Source organism: Strix uralensis, chromosome 8 (assembly GCF_047716275.1).
Source record: "Strix uralensis isolate ZFMK-TIS-50842 chromosome 8, bStrUra1, whole genome shotgun sequence".
NCBI lineage: Eukaryota > Metazoa > Chordata > Aves > Strigiformes > Strigidae > Strix > Strix uralensis.
In genome coordinates this window covers 13,213,075-13,237,256 of record NC_133979.1, presented here as the reverse complement: position 1 = coordinate 13,237,256, position 24,182 = coordinate 13,213,075, and the positions used below count along the sequence as shown (strand labels likewise).

Sequence of the window (24,182 nt, the reverse complement as noted above, 5' to 3'; positions counted from 1 at the left end):
GAGAAACAAGAGGGAGTGCTGTAATCTTAGTGCCTACTGAGGAAATATTTGTCTTGTGCTAGACTGGTATTTAAAAACAAATGCATTTAAAAAATTATAAAATACAAACAAAATTACTGTATAAGAACTACAAGCATGAACTCAGTAAATGCTATATTGAAAGGTTTCCTTCAAACACCCTACACTTTCAAATCAAATAAAAAAGTTACATGCTTAATTCTACTCTGAAAACATTCAAAAATCATTATCAACTGTATGCAAGCTAGATTTTCACAAACCCAGGCTAGTACTGTACATAACCAGTGTACTTTCACCTGGAATAGCAAAGATAAATAACAATGCTGTGCTTCAAGATGTCCCAGGACTTAGTTACAAATTAAATAATACATCACCTTCTTCAAGGAGAAATCATGTAGCTAGAACTCCATGAAATGTTTGATCTAGCCACAGACTAACTGCAGATAGACATCTCTACAGTGTTATTGTTATTGACAAAACTTCCACAACAGGGACACAACCTAATAAACTAGAAGGATCAATTATTTCTGCACTACATTCTTTACCATCTCAGTTCTCCAAGCCCTTTAAGTAATTTCCTTAGGAGTTATTCAAAGCAATGGCAAAGAGTCCTTGGAAAAATGTTTTTATCAGACTTCTGGAGACTTCTATGAGCTGAGATCTGGTATTTATCAGTATATTCTGTAGTCTGTATAGCACATGCTTACATTAAGTACTAGTTTCTTTTCTCAGCAATTCTTATATGAAAACACTTTTCTTTTGATGACATGGGATTATTTCAGCATCCCAGGAGAACAGCATTCCCTCCTCCTCCACATCCTCCCCACTGCTTACATCCTCAGAAGCTGGCTCCTGCAGAAACACAGCCCCAGTGCATCCCATGCATCAACTGGTAGGAACAATAGGTCCCAGATTCAACTGCTTCAGACACTGTTCCTGCATCAGCATGCGGATGCGTTACCTCATTGAGAGCTCCTTCAAAAGCAAAGCACTGATAAAATACCAGCAGTATGTCATTAAAAACCTGTCTTCATAAAGGTATCTGATCCTACATATATAAAATGCTTGCCATTTTGCCCCAGCATGTGCTGGTTACTCCAAACACTTCATTAGAAATACAAAACTATTTGAAAAAATTTCATTTACAAATCCTTTCTTGCACAGTGACCAATTCAGATCACAGTTCTCTTAAACGTTATTTTTTATCAGTGCACTAACTTTATGGCTTTTTTTAACAAATAAAATATGGAGGCCCTCTAGACACTGTGTCTTTGCTGACTCTCACAGAAGACAGTACAGTCAACAAAATTTTCTGGTTTATCTGAAATTATTGTGAATTTTGTCAACCTACCAATGAAAGTAGAGCTGCTTGGAGCAGACCACCTCCCATGCTTCAGATCTGACCACTAGAACATCCACCCAACACATGCAGCAAAATAGCACACTTGGAAAGACTGGAATCAGGAAACAAGTTGAACACCATACACACAATGGATTCTTGCAGACACCCTTCTGGATGGTGTGAAACTGCAGCAACACTGTTTCTGATCTTTGTAAACCCCATAGGGAGAATCCAGTACCAACACATATTAATTAAAACCTTAAAGGCATCAAATTTGCATTTCTTTAACCAGTAAGCCAAAGTGGGTATCTAGTGATGAAAGTGTTAGGTATTTGATACTCCTCAGAATTACAAGCTTAGATCCTATCAGCAATCTAGTAAATATGCTCAACTTCTTGAAATTTACTACAAGAAATCTTTCAATAGAATCAAAAAAATAAAAAGGGGAGGAGCACCAGGAAGGTAGTTATAGAAGGTAGGAAAGTATGTTTGCCAAATTTTACCCAGCTTAAACCGCCATTCTACTCACATTGATATAGAAATTAAATAATTGATCATCTTCCTAACAATGCCCAAGAATTATATTGATTGTTCCATTTGAAGAGACAAAAAAAAAAAAGCCATCTTAATTCTTACAGTGAACATAAAGAAGGAGTAATTACAGAACTACTGCATGGAAAACAATCACAGTATTTTAGTTAAAGAAGCTGAGACTAAGTAGTATAATGTACTCATCTGTTGTCTGTCATAATGAAGGCAGTAATTTGTTCCATACCATTTAAGTATCTTAAATCATTTGGAATGCATGGTAAACTTCACAACAGCATTGCAAACATTTAAAAAGCTATAATTTTGTTGGGAATCTGAGTTCAGGATTCGGGTGGCAACAACAGGGTGTGATTAAAGTGAGACACTTCACTTTCAAAATTTCCAGGAGGGGTTCGGGGGTATGGGAGGGGATGCTGTTTCCTTGGAAACTAGTCTACATGTACAGTTGCAGTGTTTAATATGGATTAGATGGCATAGTTACTACAAAGCAAATGTAATTATTCTTCTTTAAACTGAACAAATCTAGAATACAAAAATTTCCAATCTCAAAGAAACATAAAAGGATGCTCAATACGAAAGATCAAACAGCAACAGTGCACAAACAGAGCATAAGAGAACAGTCACCAGTGTCCAGGCTGTAAAAGTAATAATAAGAATAAATTCCATGTATGTCCTCCTTTGTGATGAATGACTGCCACAAGCACAGTTCAATCTTTTATTTGTTTGTTCTCCCTAGTCATTATTGGTAGGATACATTTCACTTGGCATAGGTCTTAGAAACAGGCTGCATTTCAGGAGAGGAAACTCATTGAAAAGCTTTATAAAGGGACACACACAAGATATTTACCAAGAAGCAAACTTTCAGGGGGCAAAAAAAGTATTTATAAAATACTGGCCAGTCATCTTTGGTTTTAGCTTAGCTAATATTTTACGGGTATTCTGGAAGCCCAAGGCCCTCTGCACTTGAGTGATCAGCTAGGCTGGACTGCTCATGTGATAACTTTCAAGTGGTTTTTAGACAGAATTTCCTGAGTGGCCATAAGACCTTCCATAAGATACAGCTACAGAAGGTGTATATTTTAACTGGATATATTTTAGCCCCCAGAAACATCTGGTCCTGACCTGGAACACACTTATGAATGCCCTTGATTTTATGATCACTAGGGATCTCTAACGTCAGCAGAAGTACTGCAGCAGTCACTTGCCCTGCAGACATCCATGCACATGGTTAAGTCTTTGAATATGTACTCAACACAATCTCCACATGGAACACTAATGGAAATCAGCTGAAACTAAAGGCTATAGCTAAAGGCAAAAAAAAAAAAAAAAAATCTCATAGAGCTTACACTGAAGTCAACCACTGAAAAATCATTAAAAAAAAAGTCTGCAGTTTTCATCATTTCACCTCCACTGTTGAATTACAGGAACCAACAAAAAGATTAGGACAAAGAGAATATTTAAATCACTGTGGTTTTTTTAAGCACCTGAAACTATTATAACATCCATGAAAAAAAAAATTATAGACAGATAAAGCTGTTCAGGTTTTAAGTCAGAGACAGATCAAAGTCAGCCCTGGATTGAAAGTCTATTTAAATTGGTTGTTGATACAATAAATTAAATTTTCAGATGTAGAGTGTAAAAATCCAATAGAAAAATTGATCTACAGAACTAGATCTGTTACATGAAACATTCCCTGATTACAAGGCACCTAAATAGCTGTCAACTCTCCTAACAACTCCATGTTAAAAGATATACACTCATGACAGAACAAAACCACCACCATCAAATTAAATCCAAGTTATAGGCCTGTATGCAATTAGTGCCTTGCTATTCCCCTTCTTTTTTTAAGGCATACAGTTATTTAGTAGAAGGTATTTGATAAGGAAATACTGAATAAATATTACAAACAAATAGTTGGTGAGAGTTTGTTCACATTTTCAATGTGGGGTGGGGTTTTTTTGTTTTTACTGATCAACAAAGTACTGTATTTTAGTGCACTCTATTAATGGTGACAAATTTCATTAGACTGTGAAATCTGAAACCCACTTCTCCTTATGCAAGAAACTCCATGAAAGAACATAAGCAGTATACCTCATGATTTGGAAAATATTCTCCATAGTCTACTAAAATTTGTAGTTTCCTATCACAAGTAAAAAAAGAAAGACAAAACCAAACTACAACCTTTATTAAAAAAGTGTGCCGACAGAAAATAAAATACTAATTTAAAATTAGTTCTCAATAATCACAGGATTCATCAGTAAACATTTAGATGTACTTTTAAAAATTGCTAGCTTTTAAGCATACTAAATACTGAAATCTAAATGCAGCCAGATAAATATTAGACTTGTATAATATCAAGAAACTCTTCGGCATCATTTAAAGCAGCTGCCTGGGAACAGAGGCATATCAGTAGGAAAACTATATTTTAAACACAATCTATATAGGGTTATTGTCCAGTTTATTTATTAATGTTACCATGATATAGGGTAGTATGACGATTGTCCTAGTACAATGGAGTTGTCATACTACTAAAGAAAAACATAATTTATAGTAACTACACATTTCGCATTTCTAGTGGTGATCTAGGACAAAGTCTTACTAGAGTATAATTCTTGCAAAATACAGCACTGTTAATGCCAAAATCTAATGCAGAAGTTGCCAGTGATTTAAACTTAGGTCTCAGACGGCATTGAGTAAAGAGCTCTAAATAAACTGAACACTCCTCTTAAATATCTATCATTTAAAGAACAAGATCAAAAAGAGGAGGAAAAACCCCAAGATTTACCACAGGTAAATGGGCTTTAGATTGCTTCAAATACTCTTCGTGCTAGAAAGACACCACCAAGTTGGAGATGTCATATATAAAAACAGTGTTGTTATTTATAGTTGCTCCTTCTCTAAATTTAAAGCCTAACCTTCCAATGCAGAGTTGCCATTTTTCCTCTTGTATGGAGACTAGAAAGAATAAAAAAATGAACCTGCACTGAACATGTGCCTTTAACAGTTCTCTTCCTTTGACATGCCCATGCCCACTGGTTAAATCCTCTACCACCAAAACAACAGCTGACATCTCCGCTGCTGGAACAAGAGCTGCACTTCAACAGCAATTTATTTAGTCCATATATAGATCATCTGATTATCCCTCAGGATAATTAACAAAATTCAAGAGGCATTTTAAAATATAAAGTCACAAAGACAGTAAATCTGAGCAAGATATCACTTGCTCACAATTATATAGTAAATTAGTAGAAAAGACAGTATTTCTGGCAATAGGTGGAAAAGCTTGTCAAAAGGACCACATAAACTCAACTTTCATTTCCTCCTCATTCTTAAAACATTTCTGTTTTCTGAGAACAAAGTGGTGAAGATAAACAGAAGTTACTAGAGGTATATAACCCATTACAAATGGATTTGTCAGCCACATTTAAGATTTTATTATTTACATATATGTAGATATAAAAAGTCAATTCTATGAAATTGTTGTATCTTAGGTTTCAAAACTTCTAGAAGTATTTCCTACTATTCTGGTTTAGCATCTTACCACACCTCACTGTGCATCAGTCTGTACTAAAGTTGTTCCGATTCAAATGTCGTAGTAGTAAAATTGCGCAAGTCTACTAAATTAAAGCAATTATCAAAAATAAAGGTAACTAAACCACTGTAATTTATAGGTACACACTGAATACAGAGTAACTTGCTACCTGAAAAAAAACCAAACAAACTAATCTATCAGTCAATAGTAATCCATCGGGTTTGTTCTCTTGTGTTTTTGGTACTGTCAAAAGCATTTAGGAATAAATCCAGTGATGAAACCAGAGGAAACCCTTCCAACTTGTCTGTGTCTGTCTAGTGAACACATCTCAAGTAGTAGCAACCAAAAACTTGCACAGACAGTTTGAGTTCAAAAAGCACATAAAAGTAATAGTCAAACAATGGACAGAGAAAAACAAACAGAACAACAATCACTCAGAGGATGTTCCTTATACCTTACTAGCTCATGATGAAAATAATAGGTTTTTCTGACTGCTGGGAGCCAGACATGGAGAACCAGAAGGCCCCTAAATAAAGCCTAATAGAGATGGAAATTATATTTTTTGTTTGTCTGCAACTTCATGTTTTCTTTAGATACCTTGTCTCTAGTTCAAATATTTATGGGCTTTCAGTTTATAAAATTGGAAGAAAATTTCTAAATGAGGACATTTCAAAAATAAAAAGCTTCTTGCAAAATTTGACTTTTTGTGGGTACATTTTAGTGCCATGTCCCCTCCTATCCCCCATTTCATCATCCCACACCCATTTGGGAAAACACATACAAGCTCATGAGTTAATTCACTGTCATTAAATCTGTAGTTTTCAATGAAAAGTCAGGTTTCGACATTCCCTAAAGGGAGCTACAATTGCAGGGAGTTCCGGATATGCAGAGAAATCCCTGTTCTTGCAATCTTTGTCCATAAGCGAGGTAGGTTCCTCACTGGTGCCAGGGAATACAAAATGCTTCACCTTATGATACTTCAAGTAAAATTTGAGGTCGTGCCTCTGCTTATGCCTATTCTCTTCACTGCTCTTACTTCAGCAAACCTCCCACTGGAGTCAATTAGAATTTTGCTTGAGTAAGCACTGCAGGGTACGGCCTGTTGGCATTAAATAAGTCATCATTTTTAATTGGCATTTTAAGTTCCATCAAACTACAGACTATACCTCACACTGCCTTAGTAAATGTTTGCACAGGGTAACAATTTGGATCATGTTAATATTCACAAGTGATCCAAATATACACTGTACAAATACTGACATTAGGTGAGTTATTTCAGGACAAAAGATATCTAGATCTATTCTTCTTAAATTAGTATGTATTTTGAAAGTCATAAGACAGTCCTGTTATCTATTTTAGGGCATGCACATATTTCTTTTAGATCATTTGGTCCAGTGCCAGTAAGTACTGTGTATACTGAAGACCTTATAAAAGCTTGTTTTATCAGTAAATTCATCCTAAGCCTCTTTTTAAGTGTAACATTATTCATCTTGAAAAGGCTGTAACAGCATGCTGACCACTTTTCATGATTACACTAGCTGCTATCAGAACACCCCAAAATCTCTCATTATTGGGATTTCTTGTTAGGACTTTTCCCTGATATCACTCCTCCTCCCCCTTCAAAAGGGACATTCAAACAAGCTTTTGGTTTGTTGTGTTAGCTGTATTAAACACTCAGGATGTCTATTCTTTGAAGCACTTCAGGACTAGAATTTGTATGAACCTCAACAGATGTTGTAGAACATAACATCAGATTATTTTTTTTTTTAGGATCCTAAACCACTTAGCATAATATTATTCTGGATATGTGAAGGACAAACTTTACACTGATGAACAGCCTGTCTCACAATTCCTATTCAGACGTATGCTTCTGTTAGCTTCTACAGAAATACATGTAGGACCCTAAACTACTCTAACCTTCAAAACCTAGTTTTTCCCCCAGTTCCTTCAAAGAAACACAGAGATTTTCAGAGTCTTATGACATATATTTCAATCCAGAAAGCATTTTTTTTCCTGCCTTCTTAACGCTTTTGCAAGCCTAAATCATACTTACTTGGGGGGGCGGGAGGAAGGAAGTCCCCATCTCTTGGAGCACTGATTTATTTCAGACATCCCCATGCTCAATTCCTGATGCATCTTCAGGATTAATGACAGCTAAAATACAGAAAATACTGAGCTTGTGTAAAATTAAGTCATGCTTATAGAGAAATGGGTAACTAGAAACTCAAAGGAACATGTGAGCTTATGTAAACTATGCTTATGTACAGGCAGACCAAAAGTGAAAACACTTTAAGAGCCAAATCAAGTGGATTGTGTCTGTAGTATCCTAGAGTTAAAAGGCAAATTACAATCAGTCCCTCAGTAAAATTGAATTTGACACCTCTTTTCTATTGAGATTAGGAATTATCATCTTGCAAACCTGCACTTCGGAGCATCAGTGTCAACCTGTCTGGAATGCAATTTAGATTTTTCAGTAACATAAAATGCCTACTCTTCTGTAGTCATTAGTGCCTGGCATAAACAGTCTGACAGTATTATAAATGAAGGCCCCAACAGTTTGCAACACTAATTCAATATTTTGCCAGTAGCTCTAGAGCTCTGAGAGGTGGGGGGGAAACGGCACCTCTTTAATCAGAATCTCTTTTTTTGATTCTTGAACTGATGGTTTGGAAATCTTTTTGTGGGACCAACCTGATTTCTGTTGAAGAGCTATAAAACACGCAGTGAAGTTCAGAATTACAAACATTTATGCACATGCTTAATGTTCTTATAAAAAAGATGAGCTAGTATAGATTAGCAGTTATTTCTTAGAGATGAATCTAAAACGAATGAGGAAAAAAACCCCCACGTTTCTTTTTCAATGGAAACAGTCCGGGATCTCTCTTTCCCTCTAGTGGCCACTGAAGCTTAGACACCGGATTCAAGAATGCATGTGAACTGCATCCTTTTATTTGATACATGTAACTAGACTGAGCTCTGCCGTGATGTCGCATTTTAAGTGGAACTCCCTGAAGAAATCAATGGGGAATTCTGCTTAAAAACCGGTGGCATATTATGGCCTATAGTTGCCTACGGAAGATTTCTTCCCATCAGGGACAAAAATGAAGGTCATTCTCTAGGAAGAGAGAACACTAGGGCTGGACTTAAAGTAATTGAAAATTACATTAACATTTTGATTGTTTCTCATGTGTTGCGCTTGCCTGGGCCTCAGATCAGAAAATATAAAACAAAGATTCAGGAAATATGAAACAAGAGAGAACTGATGCAATTGATGGTGAAAGCAGGTAATGTAAAACAAATAGGAAAAGGCAAGCTGCTTTTTAACAAGATCCACTTTGATCTGACAGATCAAGAAGCTGGAAAACCTTCTGTCTCCTCCTCCTTAAAACATAGATTTTTAATTTTGTTTTTGTGCTTATTACTGTATTTAAAACACCATTGAAATGGAAGAACACTCATCTAAGTAAAGAGTAGAGCAGCAACATGTGAATGTAGCATCTAATTATTTAGGTTAAGCAAAGGAAGATGGCTAGGTACTACAGAAATTTCAGTCATGAACTCGATACTCCCCATCAAGATGAAGGTAAATTTTGAGGAGTGTAACATATGCAGAAAAGAGTAATTCAAACTATTATTGGTAGCTTCGAGGTTAACTACAACCACTGAGGGCAAAAAACCAAAACAAAATCCTGGATTTTACAGTTCCTGTTCATGGTGGATTAACGATTAAAGATAAATAAAATTATCAATTTACATTGTGCAAGGAGTGAGAATTACAGAAACTATTAAGATGCTATTAAACTGACAGAAAATGGTACAAAGTCAGTTCTGATATCCCCATTTTAGAACAAAGAGAAGAATTGAATTTCTATGACTGGAGCACATATAACTGATTGAGAAATTTGCGATTAGCTGATTTATAAAGGAAACCTAAATCTAGACTCATCAGACTGGCAGTTTGATTAAGAGCATGAAAACAGCAAAACTAGAATAAACTTCTATTAAAGGTCCAAAGATTATTTTGGAATTTAAAATGCCTCTGCCTTGAAGGAAAAAAAAAAAAAAAAAAAAAAGGAGTAAACATCATATAGCATCTCTATGCAGAAGTATCTACAAAATACTTTTGTTCTACTGCGAGACTGTAGAATATCAGTTAAAACACCATTCTCACTTCTGAGCATCACACATCAAAAAAACAGAAATGAAATGCGGAATCCAGACACGATCAGCAATGAGAATAATCAGATCAGAGATTTCAAAAAAACGTATGAGGAAAGGCTAAGCTAAATACTTCAATTAATTCAAAGGAGAGATGACAATGTAATATATGCTTCAAATACATAAAAAGCTACTCTTCTTCATGCCAGTTGGACAGTATAACCAGTAAAGGGATTAAGTTGCAGCAAGACAAGGACAACATTTTCAAATACTAATGAAATACAGTAGTTCAGCCTGCAAGGTCTGCCTTGTTGAAGGTGTTAAGAACTAGTTAAGACAATCATCCTTCCAAAAGGACCAATATAGCTGATCCTGCCTTAGGGCAAGGTCACTGAGGTGATCACAGAGGTTCTTTTCAGACCTGTAAGTCTATGAACAGGGGAAGAACAAGACCAGCCACTGAATCTGAAAGACAGAAGATAAGAAGCAAAACAAGTGAATTAACAGCAAATACTCTTTAACACATTAGCTTACTAGGCCACAGAACTCATTACCAGGGAAAAATAGAGGTTGAATGTTAAATACCTTACTACAAGCAATCATTTATTTTTATAGACACTGAAAAATATCCTCAAACTTACCAGGACTGTGCAGCTGTAGCACTAGTAATGTGATTATTTATGGCTGTTTACATGGTAATTTTGCAATACAAAGAATAGTTCGCTTGGAAGGTAAGTGAGGATGAGACTGATCCCCTCCACAATTTCCTGTCCTAAAAGACAGGGAACCAAACTACATGCCCAGACATTAAGAAAAATATTGGCTGTCACAAGAGGCCCAGAATAATACTGCATTCCAAAACTGATGCATTAACATCTGTTTTACTATGGTTTGTACACTGCTTAGCAAATGTTCTCCCTTTAAAAACTGTTCAGGTAGGAGGTAAGAAACTCATGGGAAAGGGCATTTCTGGAAAAGTGGAAGAACCTGCTCCCATAAGCTCCAAAAAGCTAGAACCTGATTTAACACATTTGTCTTCCCAGAAAGTTGGCATTCTCTCACCAACATTTAACATTTCTTACCATGGAAACCAGATATCAGAGGTCGATGCTAATGACCTACACTGCCTTTCAGCTTCATGTCATCCAGTTTGAATCATAACCAGGCTAATAAGCATTCAAAAATCATCATAATTAAGTGACAACAGATGAGATTAACTCAGTAGGAAATGGAATTTCCACCTTTCACAAACGTATCACCATACTTAATGATTGCATTGCAAGTTCTTCAACTACAGGCCAGATCTTCTACCCTGTTTTGACTATACCCAAGACAGTGATCTTGGCTGAACACACTACATAAGTTTAAAAAAAAAAAAAAAAAATTAAAAAAAAAAATCCTTACAGAACAACCCTCACGCTCTGATTTTCTGCAGATATTCTGGTTTCTTTTTTTTTCTTTTTTTTACATTAGCCTAAAAGCAGGTGCTTTTCTCCAAGTACTAGAAATGTAACAATACTTTGCCAATACAAGGATTTGCTTTGTCAGTAAACTAAAAGTGGGTCATATTTCTGACTGACACTATTCAACTATTACAATCTTATGCAAGAGTGATCACCCACTATTTACATAGCTGTTATCAAAATCTACATGGTTATGCTGTTCATATTTGTTGCAAATCATCCCTTCTCACTGAGTGGATTTAGTGGTTCAAAGTTGCAATACGAATAGTTATTTATATTAATCATTGTGAAGGTAAATATAGAAGGGAGACACCACCTTCTAAGGTTCTGAGACAGAACCTTAGTAAATCATGATAGTTCTGAAATGGCATATTAAAATATACATGCACGTAAAAAAGGCCCTAATAGAGCCTAATATTTCTTTTAAAATTCCAAGAGCGCCCTCTTGTGTGAAAACTGACAGACATTACGCCATTACGCCGTATGCAATGGTGAAACACGTAAAATGATGTTTTAAAGCCTACAACATAATTACATTCCCTCTTATCACCTCGTAACTTTGCCTGTTTCTGACATGTAATTTTTTTCTCTTCCAAGCTGTTTCACTGAATTTCTATTCTCATGGACACATGAGCAGGCGAAGTCAAACCCAAATCAGTGCAAAATAATCTATTCCTTATCTTGTCTCATAAACAGTTTCCTCCAGTGTTTCCCTACTCAGCTCTGCAGGAGTGATACTTCCTTCAGGCTGCAACACTGACAAATACCAGACCCTAATAAAAAAATAATAAGAAAATATCAGCCAACAATTTCAAGCTGATAGGAGAAAACTGAAAAAACGTAACTAGAACTGTGAGAGGTGAGTGAGCAGGGGACTCAGCTTGATTTTCATTGTCCGTCTTCAAATCTGACAGTTTGCAGTGGGAAATTTCCAGAAAATAATGGCCTATTTACACTGGAACGTCAGTAGGAAAGCATCATTTGGCACAGAGGAACGTGAAAACTGAAAGGCATCACAGACACTTGCCCGGAGGTAACATATTGACTAATGCCACAGATTTCAAACTGACAGGTGCTGATTAAAAGCCACAAATGCAAGCAGCCAGGGTGAAGCCAGATTTACTAGGGAAAATGGCACATGTTGCCTTTTAAAGCTGCCATAATCACCAAAAGTAGAGCAGACCCAGAGCTACTGAGGAAGAGTGGGTAAAAGCAAACAGGGACAGGGGCAGATGGAAAGACTAAAGCAAAGGTAGAAATGAAAGAAGAAAGGGAGAGGAAAGGAGTTACAAGTTGAATCCACACAGAACATGAAACCCTTGTCACTTGGGTTACTCATTCTTTTAATTTTGTGCTTGCCTTCCCCTAGCAATTAAAATGAATGTCCTTGACAGTCTGTCTTCTGTAGCAGCACAGAACTGAAACAAGACATCAGCTTCAGTCCTTTATGGTCCCCCTAGTATTTTAATTTTCTAAATTGAAGATTTATGGAAATGCTGACATTCATCTCTCGGTTAAAATGCTAGCATGTTGCTTACAAACACAGACTTTTTCTCCTTTTAGCTAGAAGGTTGACAAGAAAGGCTTAGCTGCTTTCTAATCATTATCCTGCACATGATGGGCTGTGAATTTTATGAGCTTTATCATCTTACTGCTTACATCTCTAAAAGCTCTGGTGACAGACATGCTTTTGCTCTCTGTATTCTTTAAACAACAGTGGTAATAATTAGCAACTGTGAGCAGTATGATTATCATATGAATGGAGAAACAACTGAAAATGCAGAAGAATTATGACCCATCAAACATCTAAGTCTTCAAAATTACAGAATCTTTAGCAACAGATGTCATTCAAAAGTTCATCTACCACCACACCATTACCTTAAATACTATTAACAGTAGGCTCTAAATTGCACCACAAGACTTCAGGTTTGATCGAAGAGACTTCACAGTATTGATGATCTCGTTTCCTATGTAGACACTTAATAAGGGGACCTGAAGTCCCGAGGTTAGTATGTTTCCAGCAGACTTACTTATTATTATTTCTAAAACTATATGCTTTTTTCTCTTAGATAGCTTTCTTTTTTGTCTCTTCTCAGATACCAGAAAGTAAAATGTGATTAGTTCGGCATATACATTGACAAAACAACTAAAAAAACCTTGATGTGATTGAGAATCTACTGTTATTAGAAACATCACTGTCCGTAAAAGTGAAAGAGGAGTGACAACCAATCATTTCTTGTATCTTAAAGAAAGTTCTTAAGACACATCAACTAGAATGCTAAGCTGTCCTACTGAAATGGCAACTACCTTTATTTCTGCCTTGTGCTTGAAGGAGCTTCTACAGAAGAAAGTTTTAAAAAAGGCAAAACTGCTCATAAAACCAAATATGAAACATCAGTACTTTTAACTCTGCTTTAATTATCCTCAACAGAGTTAAATGGAGTGTCATGCTGCAGAACACTGGTAAAGGGTTAAGAAAGGCTAAAAGAAAATGCAAGGTCTCTGATTGTCAACATTCACCTTCATAAAAAGGCAATGAAACCATACCAAGAAACAAAATCACTGCACAGACACCCTTTCATGCAGGAGGCTAACCGTGAAAATTAGATGGAAGACAACTGCAACTGAGTATGGGCTCTTCTACATCAGAATGAACATGCCAAATAACGATCAGCTACAGCCAACAGTGTACACAGACTGGATCTAATGAAAAATAATGCACAGCTTCCCCAGAATATGTTGTGATATGGGCATGTCTGTCAACAGTGGGATTCCCAGAGAGAAAATACTACACATAAACACCAAGGTGCGTTAAGAGCTATTTATAACAAAAGGTGTTATCTATTTTACAAGTGTCTCCATATGCCAGACCCACTCACTGCCTTTCCAGAGTCCTACTTTAATAACACGAAATTTCATTAAATCTTCCAGTAACTGCTGGCACTGCTGGCCATAAGCCAAGGCACTAAGACATTCCTCTCATCCTGCTAAGGAATGAATCCTAATCAAGCATGTGTGCAATTGTTAACCCATCAACAGTCTTTCCTCTGTACCCACATCCTCAGGGTTGTAAGCAAGCCAGAAGTAGGCTGGGATCAGTCAAAAGTATTTCCCTACCTTTCTCTCTTACATATATCCTTCCTCCTTTACTACATGCTTGTCTTCCAGACCATGGTAATATTTACATTCAGTGTTCCCTTTGTGAACACCAAGAGGCAGATAATAGCATATGGAAATTATTTGTCAGAAACAATGAAACTTTATTTTTTTATTAGTAAATTCATCATCTTGCTTTTTCCCACAAGTCAGAAGTTCAATCCGTTTACCAAACTATAAATCATGACCTCAGAACTTTCAAATTTTATTTGCAGAGGTAGTCACCCAAGAGCCATAGCAATATTTTAATATACCTCTGAAAATGGCTTCCCGCTTTTGCTTACTGAGCCAAAAGACAACAGCAAAAAAAGAAAAACACACTCAAAAAAAAAAAAAGGGCAAAAAGAAACGCAGTGGTTTCCCACATATGGTAGTTTGTGACTTAGTTTCAGCTGCCGAGTGTTCTCATTCCCCTCACAGCTTCAGCAGTAGAAAAAGGAAGGGAAGAAGAAAAAAGAAAAAACAAACTCTTCAACACACAGCATTTCCTGAATGTGTACAAATCCATGATAACATTCCTCCAGGACTTTGGGGATCAACAGACAGCACACTGCAAGCAGCACCCACCGCTTTTTTCTCTAACATTTTTAAAGCCCAGCAGCGCCACTGTCACCCGTTAACATCCCAATTGCCTGAAGAATAATTTCCCTGGCCTCCGGTCTCCTGCAGCACAAGGCACAGAGCTGTCACATCTCTCGTAGGTTTGCTGCCTCAGCAAATCCAGTTTAAACTTTTATTTGTTTATTTTATAAGTGAAATGCAAGCTGGATCACTTCCCCAGGAAGAAAAACTGATGTTAAAAACCACCTGAATTTGTCCCTCCTGACAATACTCTAAACAAGGAGTTAAGAAATAATTTTCCTTTTATAAAAATGAGGGAATTTAAGGCTTTAGTAGACAGCAGTTTAGATCATCCCAACAATCAATCCCAACCAGCAAAATGTAGGTCAGTGAAACTGAATGGAAGTTAGAAGGCTCCAAAGAATGAAATATTCAGTTGTTAAGAATTACAGAAAAAGTCTGAGATCTGGATAGGACAAAGGTCATATTAAAGCTGCCAAGTGGAAATACAAAAGTTATTTGGAAAATTACCTCCTTCCAAATCCGACATGCAACAAACTACTAAGAGAGTTTGTCTTGAAACAACAAAAATGAGACTTTGCAAGGGAAAAATAAATGCATGCAGCCATCTTGGAGCTTTAAGTACATATTTATTGCAGTGATCACAGGCTTCACCAAGACCTTCTCTGATATCACCTCAAGATTAATAGAATTAGATCCAGTATTTTACAGTTATGAAATTTCTAGTAGGACAGAAAATAGCTGTTGTTACAGACAGGTCTCCCTGGCCTTACAAACGGCTAGAAGCAGTGTAAGACTTAAAGTTAAGACACGTTACAGTAAATGAAAGTAATACGCATTACTTCATTTTCCTTCCTGCTGCTCCAGGAATGTGAAACCTTCCAATTCTGTTTCACATAAAGGATTACAGACCACTCTGTGGAACTGCTCCAAAGAGTCTCTGCTAACTTCCCTGAATACAAAGCTCTAGCTGACCTACAAATCCACACAGATATTGCATATCTCACACTGATCACAAGTTCAGAAATCAGAGCTGCTAACAGGACTGTTGACAGAACATCAGCTACTAGAATTCTGTTAGTGCTCTGAGTACCTTTAAGGATTCCCTGTCCTGGAAGGTGAACTGAATTAAGTAACTAAAAATCCCAGTTATTTAGAAGTGTTCTAACTGGTGCCTACAGCCCTTTAATAATTCTTAAGCATGATATGGAAACAATGCCACACCCACCATTCCAACACTCCCCAATTAAACCTACAAGTTACAGCTAATTACTTACGTGTGGTTGGAGGGGGACGGGAACGACACCCATTTACAGCTATCTTTTAAATTTTGCTAATAGAAAAATGGTACCTCAAAAACCACTCCCTGCAACAGGAACAAAACTCTGAACTCCGAGCACAATAGGTACAAAGACTCGTGGATTGTCAGCATGGAGTTTGCTCTGCTTGGAAGCAAAACCATAAAGACTGTTGTGCTCCTTGAGTTTCTTTACAGTACAAAACAGAATCCTGCTGACTATTGCTCACCAGAAGACCTGTGACATCTCCAGAACCCCTCCAAAAGGGATCTGCATTGCAAGGACAGGTTGAAGGGCAGCTGTTCTTGAACCCTCATTTTACATGGTGCAGAAAAAAGCTTTGGAGTAGGCAAGAAGTGAGAAATCTAGGTCATGCCTTGCAATGAAAAGTTTTAGACATTTAAGTGATAGACTTTGATGTGTTCCACACTATTTTAAACCATGCCTTCTGTGAAAAAGATCTTCAGCCTGCTCACAAGCAAGATAGAAAGAAGCTATTACTTTGCACTGATCTTGCACTATTCTCTCAAAACTTCTCAGACATTTGTTTGGGGTTTGGTTTTTGGGGTGGTTATGTTGTTTTTTGTGGGTTTTGGGTTTTTTTTTTTTTCAGCTGAGCATTGTCCTCCAGGAAGGACAGAAGACAAAAATTTGAGACCAAGAAAGGTGAAGTCACCTGTCCATCCACAGAGAAGGGAATGGAAGACACCTCTCCTTGGTCCAGAGCTAGGTTTTAATAAACCTTAACTTGCCATGGCATCAAAACGAACGCATAGCTATACATCAAACTGGAATGGAGAACATTTGTTGTGGACAAGGGAGCTTCAAAAAGTATACGGACAGATGTTCAGTTAACTACAGCCCTATTTCAGACACATCATCCTTGTTTCTGGACTGTATTTTTCATCAACAAAACTCTTCTGCCAGGGATGTGATCCAATACTAGTGGGTACAGTACTAAAGATTGATTTCACAGCAGAGTTTAATTTCCTTATATGCCCAATAATGTCTATGTGCCGTCTGGAAAGCTTAAGGGTTTGGAATGCTTAGAAAAAGATCAGAAACTCAGACTTTAAGGGGCAAGAAAATACATTTTCTAGACAACAGGAGGCTATGAACCACTGCTCACAAGCAACAGATATTGATGTTTATCTCTTTATTTATTACATCCGGCACTGAAGCACTTAAACCATTAGATGCCACAATTTCATCTTCCTAACAAAAATGGGACTTGAAGAGACAGCTTGAAGGTTGTAGACAGTACTTGCAAAAGTGTTCAACAGAATAATACCTTTTAAAGTATTCCCAATATTTAAATCTAATATACTGCCTATGCAGCGCTCTATTATTTACTATAAGGTCTTCTTAACACAGGCATGCATGCAAATAATTTAACATCAGCATTATCAAAAATACTAACATTTAAAAATAAACAAAAAAAATAGGAATAGCAAACTTACTTAAGGAATGCTCTTACATGTTTACAAAATGCTGGCTGGTTGATTCTCATAGTAAAAGAAAATATTATTCTTTAAACAGTATTTTAATTTTTCTAAAAGCGAGAAAAGTGAATACAAGCACATTGGCTCACATTTGGGAAAACAACCTGAATAAGGATTAAAATGCAGAAATTCCCATCTCCCAACCAGTTCAGGTAATCAGAATACGGGTTACTAACACAGCAACAAACAAACTTCACATCTCTAATGGCCACATCTATGGCTCTGGAGAGCAACAACCTCTTTAAACATAACAGATCTACATAGCATCTAGAGATGTTATCCAAATAAGTGCTATATTTAATCATATGTAACACTACAGTACTGTTTTCTACAGTCAAAGTTTCTAAACTGTTATGTCTTTTACCAAAAGAGAAACTTCATTTCATGTAATGGTAGGCTTCTCTGGACTGTGCTGAAAGACTATGCTGAATATCTTCCTTCCCCAAGTAGCCGGGGAAATAGTATTTGCAGTGGTATGGAAAAGCTGAAGGGGGGTAATTTTCCCTTGTGCCTTTCAAGAAAAGAAACAGGGGCCATCAAGCAAAATTAGAGGTGCTTTCTGTGCATGTGGTTTATTTAAACTGTGGCACTCCTTGCCACAGTACACAATAAAACTATGTGGGTTCATGAGAAGACTGCAAAAGTTCACGAAAGAAGTTTTCATTAAGGGCTATGGAGTAAACAGAAACCACTGCTGGCTCAGGGGGCCTCCCCTCCCAAACTGTGGGGAGCTGGAAGAGAGCAGGGGAAGCATCATCTGATGCTTGCTTTGGTCTTTTACTTCTGCCAAGGTCTCACCTTTCACCGGTCTTATATGTGCATTAGTACAATTTACATCCTTATTGTTACAATGATATTCAAAAGTCCTTATGAGGATCGGAGCATCATGTTGGAGGAGCACCGGCCTAGAACCACTTACGACATGAAAGGGATCAATACCTTGCTGGTAGCCCTAAAGCACCTGCACAGAAGTGGGAATGGGAGGGTTCAAATGTCCACATCTCACTGCTCAGATCACCCCACACAGCAGCTGTAAAATGCTTCGTCATATCTACATGTACCTGTTTAAACCATCTCCTTCAAATAAACACCACTTCAGGTAAGATACTTTGAAAACAACTCAGAGGTCTTGCAATCCTTACAAAATAACACAGAGACTCCTATGACCTAAATTCTCACTGATACCAAAGAAACAAAAATCAGGCACCAAGTCTACTTCTTACTGTGTGCCCAAATGCTTAAAGTGCTTTTCAAAAATGAGACTGAGTCCCAACAATCCTGTAAAAAAAAAAAAAAAAAAAAAAACCACTTTAAATCCTGGGTATGATAAGCTTTTGAAATGTTACCCTTTGGGCCAATATGATGCCATCTCCAATATTTTATGCCCAGCCTTATCAGTCCTGGCAGGGACCCCGTTTCACAGCTTGAGAATCTGTGCAGAGACAAACATCTGGCAACAATCTGGATGTGGCTTCTCTTCAGCTGCCTGATTAACAGCGCATGCTGGGTTTGGATAGCCACTATCTCAGACACCTCCTTATGCCTCTAAACAAACTCCTTGAAGGAGGACCACAAAAAACATATCCATAGAGCAGCCTCTGGAACCGATTTGTCTTTTTGGTCAATATTCTTAATTCGTAAGATTCAAGGCCTGGATTCCAGGTCTTCTGACAGCAACAGATGCGTGACTGGCAGAAGCAGGTTCACAAAGAAGGAAAAAAACCAAACCTGTTTCCCTCCACTCTCCCCACAACTCCCTTCATTCATTATCTGCTATCAAGACTCTCTGGCAAAAATAGCTGACAGATTACTGGAGGAAAACCAAAAACAAACAAGCAAACAAAAACCCAACACAACAAAACCCAGAAATTGCAGTTGCTATGAGATGTGTCTTACATAACCCAAAAAGACTAACACCACTGCCAGCCGTCTTCTGGGCCATTCCATAGCAGAACGGAAGCTGTTGTGACACAGATACACATCTACTAGAAACTGGACAGACAGGAACAACGCAGATTTTACCATTATACTGTACAGAATGGGACCCAAGAGCTTTCACACAATGGATGTCATCACGCTCCTGTGTGGTCTCTGCCATCAGGAACCAAAGAGCCTTTTCTCCAAGTCATCACCAACCTGGTTAATTCTCACATTCTGGGTTTTGGTTTGGGTTTGTTTTTTTGGGGGGTGGGGGGAGTAGTTGTGGTGGGGGTTTTTTACTTGTTTGTCTGGTTTTGGTAGAAACATGGCAAGTAATAGACAAATCAGGTCCAGGGAAAAGATCAGAGTGACTGAAAAATCAAATTGAAAGTGAGAACAGCTGCAGGACAGATAGGTCTGTAGCAAATAGGAAGCTTATTGCAATGTCTGTCAATACCACACAGTCTTAAAAAGGGGAGAAAGCATGGCAGAGGCATAAAATAAGGATCAGAGGCTTCTGAGATGGATGCAAAGAAATTAATATAAGGCACCTGGCTAAATCTAACCCAAATAATGCATCGAGAAGAATGGCGCACACACAGTAGCGCTGATACTGCCTAAAACACAAGATGACAAATCTCCTAATATATTAGGCACAAATATTTTCTCATGCAATATCAGACATGCATGACTTCTTATCCCATTGATTTCATTCCCTTTTCTGCTAGGAAAAGGATTGAATTAAGATCCAGTCCAGTCAATAAGCTTCTTTCCATTGACTTTTGTGAGCTCTGGCTCAAGCCCATACTTGTCAAGGCCAACACACAGTATACAGTATTTGTCTTGTCACTGTCCAAAGAGAAAATTATTTCAGTGTTTTGCATATCCATTTGCTGAATCAGAGAGAAAGCAGATTTTGCTAACAGCAGTAGAAAATAGCTGGGAGGAGAAGAGACAGAATTAATTTTGGACCTTAACAAGCCAAATTACTGTGCTATTCAGTCAGTAATTGACATGTTGGAATATAATAAGGGGTCCTAAAGACTCTGAATGGACTCAAGTCACCTACATAGCCTTTACATTCCAGTGGGAGGGGCAGGGGGAATGGGGTCACAACAGAACAAGCCAGCCTTGCACATGCATAACCAGGCTTGGTATCAGACTCTTTTGAAGGCTGGACATTTTGCTTTAGTGTACCAGGATGTCATGTATTAATTCAAATTATGACTAAGACAAATGACAACAGGTCTAATAATTTCCCATGTGCTTACAGAGCCACAAAGCGAGTGGGCGTCATAGTGCAGCTAAACTAGAATTTAGAGGTCTGCGCAAGAGAATTTCTCCTCTATGCTTGAGCTAACTCATTAACTTAGAAGAGGAATCCAGTCTTTTACAACGTTATTGTACCTAAAGCACTTTTCTGTATGTAGATTTCAGGCCATCACAGTTTAGAGTCATTAGTTTAACAAGGGTGGAGAAAATCTGTACTAGCAACACTGTACAGCAACTGCTTACTTGTCGGAAATGCAAAAGAGAAGGAAAATAAAAGGAGAGCAAAAGCTACTGAAGAAGCTCCTACAAACACACAGTGATTAGTGGATGGAATTATAAGGGAGTTAGTTTGTTCGGTTTTGGAGCTTTTTAACTAACCACAGGATGGAGGCAAAAATCTCCAATACCTCATTATTCAGCTTAATTTAAGGATTGTAGACCACTTTTTGAACACTGAATGGTGTTCAGAAATAGACTACAAAGCACAGGTAGGCGAGATGAATCTAACATAACCTGCTAATACAAGCATCTTCACTTTTATCTGAAGGAGTGAGCAACCTCCTGCTCTTCCATACTCTCTTTCTCAGTAATAACAGTGCAACACATGATGCTTCCAACATTATCACTGTCTGCTGCCTCCCTCTTCTTCCAAGGCACAGTTAAAGAGAAAATATTTCTCATGTTTACTCATTTCTTGTCATGCACACAGTATAGCATCTTACACTTCCAATTTTGTGTGCTCTCTCCAGATATAGTCCTTGAGAAAGTATTTTGACATTTGTTTATGTTTCCATACTACAACTCTGAATGATTTTTCATCATATTTTGTTTTTTTTAAAAACAAAACAACAAGGGAGACAATCTGCATGCAGCCACGCATTCTGAGGATACTTTCAGCTAAGCTTTACAATTATATTAATTATTTAAGTGTGATATACCACCATTTTGCAGAACAACAATCAAAATAGAAAAGTGATTTTTTTTCTATTTTACAGGCTGCTTAAAAATATCCATACTTGGCTCTGTAGCCCCTTATCCTTGTCTCAGTCAAAGCCTTTCAGTGGGTTTTATGATGACCACAAAAATGATTTTTTGCATCCGCAGTATGCTTAAAAGCTCTATTTCAGATGCCAGCCCCACATACAAAATCCCATTCACGGAGCTTTAATCAGACACAGTTAGCCTCCACAGTGAGATAAGGGCACACTGGCATGGTGATGAGACCAACTGCCCGAGAACCAAAATGGTTTGAGAGTCAGCCAAGGAAAGTAAAAATTGAACATGTTATTTCATGACATTGCTGGAAAAAGAAAGCCATGAGTGCTAGAAAAGAATAAGGACCTTGGCCCAAAGCAGTCACCGGGCAGCTCACAGTCCCATTTTTCCTTGTGTTTCTATAGGTAGTTTCTCTTGTGTCTATAGGTAGTTTCTCTGTTCCAGGTTCTTGTTTCCTTCACCAGTATAATTCTGCCAGACAAACTAGCTATTTCGATATTCACAGCCCAGCTATCAGTAATACTAGCAACAACCATGGTCATCAGTTTTAATGTAGGAATATGTCCTATTTATTCTTTCTCTAACTAAAGATTTCTCCCGCCATTAAAGCAGAAAAAACTGTTTTCTTTGCTGACAGGCATGCTATACAAAAAAAAAAAAAAAGGAAACGATTCTCAGAGAAAGGTAACAACCCACTTCCAAATCCGAGTCTTAAAAAATATCAAGCACCCATCTTAGGCTGGAATATAAGGCAGAATAACTTTCAAAATGTCATAGTGCCACACGCATTGTTTTCCTAGATGGATGGCCCCTATGAAGTAGGTTTTACAGTCATCTTTTCCACATGCAGTGTTGAATTCACTGTTGCTGCCTAAGAAAACAATACTATAGTATATGGGACAAATCCCCACAAACTGCTTTTACCAATAAATGTGACTTACAGAAAGCACCACACTCTACAGACTGAATGTAATGTTTTAAAAGTCATCTATGATGACTTCTAAAGAGCTGTGTATAAATAAGCATTTTCTGATGGTGTTTCAGTAACTTATAAACACTGCTCAATTTACAGTGTTAGCAATTCCAAGCCCTACTAGCAATGCATTCATTTTGAGACTAAACTGGTTTACATATGTTCAATAAATCATTTATAATGAACTGTAAAACCCTTAGAAAAAATAAATACAATAAATTAAGTTCATTTGGTAAATGCAGCTATTGACTATTTAATAAAGCACTCATAACAGACCATATGAAGCACCTGTCTATAGCACCACGTGCTTACTATTCACCACTGACATAGGCAACTTTTAATAAAAAAACCATTAAATTTAATTCTAAATATTATTGACCTGCTCTAGTTGTTGAATACATCATTCATAACATTTAATTAAATTTATTCCAAGTTATGCAGCCCTCAAAACACATTTACACAGCTGTTGAAATAGCATCATTCGTTTATGCAGTAACTACTTCATAGTTTATGACAAATGTATTAACAACTTATAGGCTATCCTGAGTAAATACAAAAAATATTAGAGAGGACATGCATTTGACTATTGAGCAGAACTGAACAACAGGCACAGAGAAACATCACATGAACACCATACCCCTGGGGACTTCCCGAGTAAAATCCATGCTTTCTTTGGTCCTTCAAGGATCCTCTAAAACATAGGGCTGGTTCTTACATGTCTTTGAACTTTTGCAACTACCTTAAGACTTGCTAGTTTCACCTGCAGATTTTCAAAGCTTACCTTCTGTTTCTACAATGTATTTATGCCTTAGCAGTGTTTTGGACTCAGTGTGAGAAAGGGAGTTGGTGCAGTACCTTTATACAGGACACTTACATTACAGTTAAAAGGTCAAGATCTCAGCACTTTCAAGCAGCTTAAAAAGTTAACAAGGAAAACCATTTTTCTTCATCAAGCAAGGCAAAATTAAACACCTTTTCTCTGTTTTGTAAAATTATGATTTGCCTGTAATAATTTGATTCTTCTTTATTCAAATGTCCCCAAATTAAAGATGCAGGTGCAAGGACTGCTACATTTCCTGACTACTGACCACCACCCAACCTTGGCCTTGGGACATGGCTTTGTCACTACATCTGATTTCAATTAAGCTATGCTTTTTTCCTTGGAAATGCTCTACAGAGCATTAGCTTGTTACTTTGCAGCCTCAATAATGGAAAAGCCCTGTGGAATTCAATTCTGCTCTTTCTTACTCCAGTGAACCCTTGCTGATATTCATGAAGTTGTGCCACTTTACCCAGAAATCTGGTTATTGGTAGCAGATAAAATATATAAAGCAACAAAGTTTATCTCCCACATTTTTAAGGAGCTCTGTGCTGCATCATTTATACCATGGAAACATGTGCTGGTTTATAGACACACCCAA

The 24,182-nt window shown here is 37.3% G+C and overlaps 1 protein-coding gene across 7 annotated transcripts in view; it reads right to left on the bottom strand.

Annotated features, from left to right (window-relative positions):
- ST6GALNAC3 (ST6 N-acetylgalactosaminide alpha-2,6-sialyltransferase 3) overlaps positions 1-24,182 on the bottom strand; it is a 225,800-nt gene that overhangs the window by 182,712 nt on the left and 18,906 nt on the right. For 5 of the 7 annotated variants that reach the window (XR_012629846.1, XM_074876307.1, XM_074876309.1 and 2 more), the window contains exons 2-3: positions 10,021-10,064; positions 7,495-7,595 (exon numbers count right to left, since the gene is read on the bottom strand). The exons of 1 other annotated variant lie outside the window; for it this stretch is intronic. Coding sequence is in view for 2 of the 6 variants with exons in the window: in XM_074876309.1 (XP_074732410.1) it covers positions 7,495-7,524 (30 nt within the window). In the remaining 4 variants the exon portion in view is untranslated. The remainder of the gene's footprint in view (positions 1-7,494; positions 7,596-10,020; positions 10,065-24,182) is intronic. One more of the 7 variants, XM_074876310.1, reaches the window with a different exon arrangement.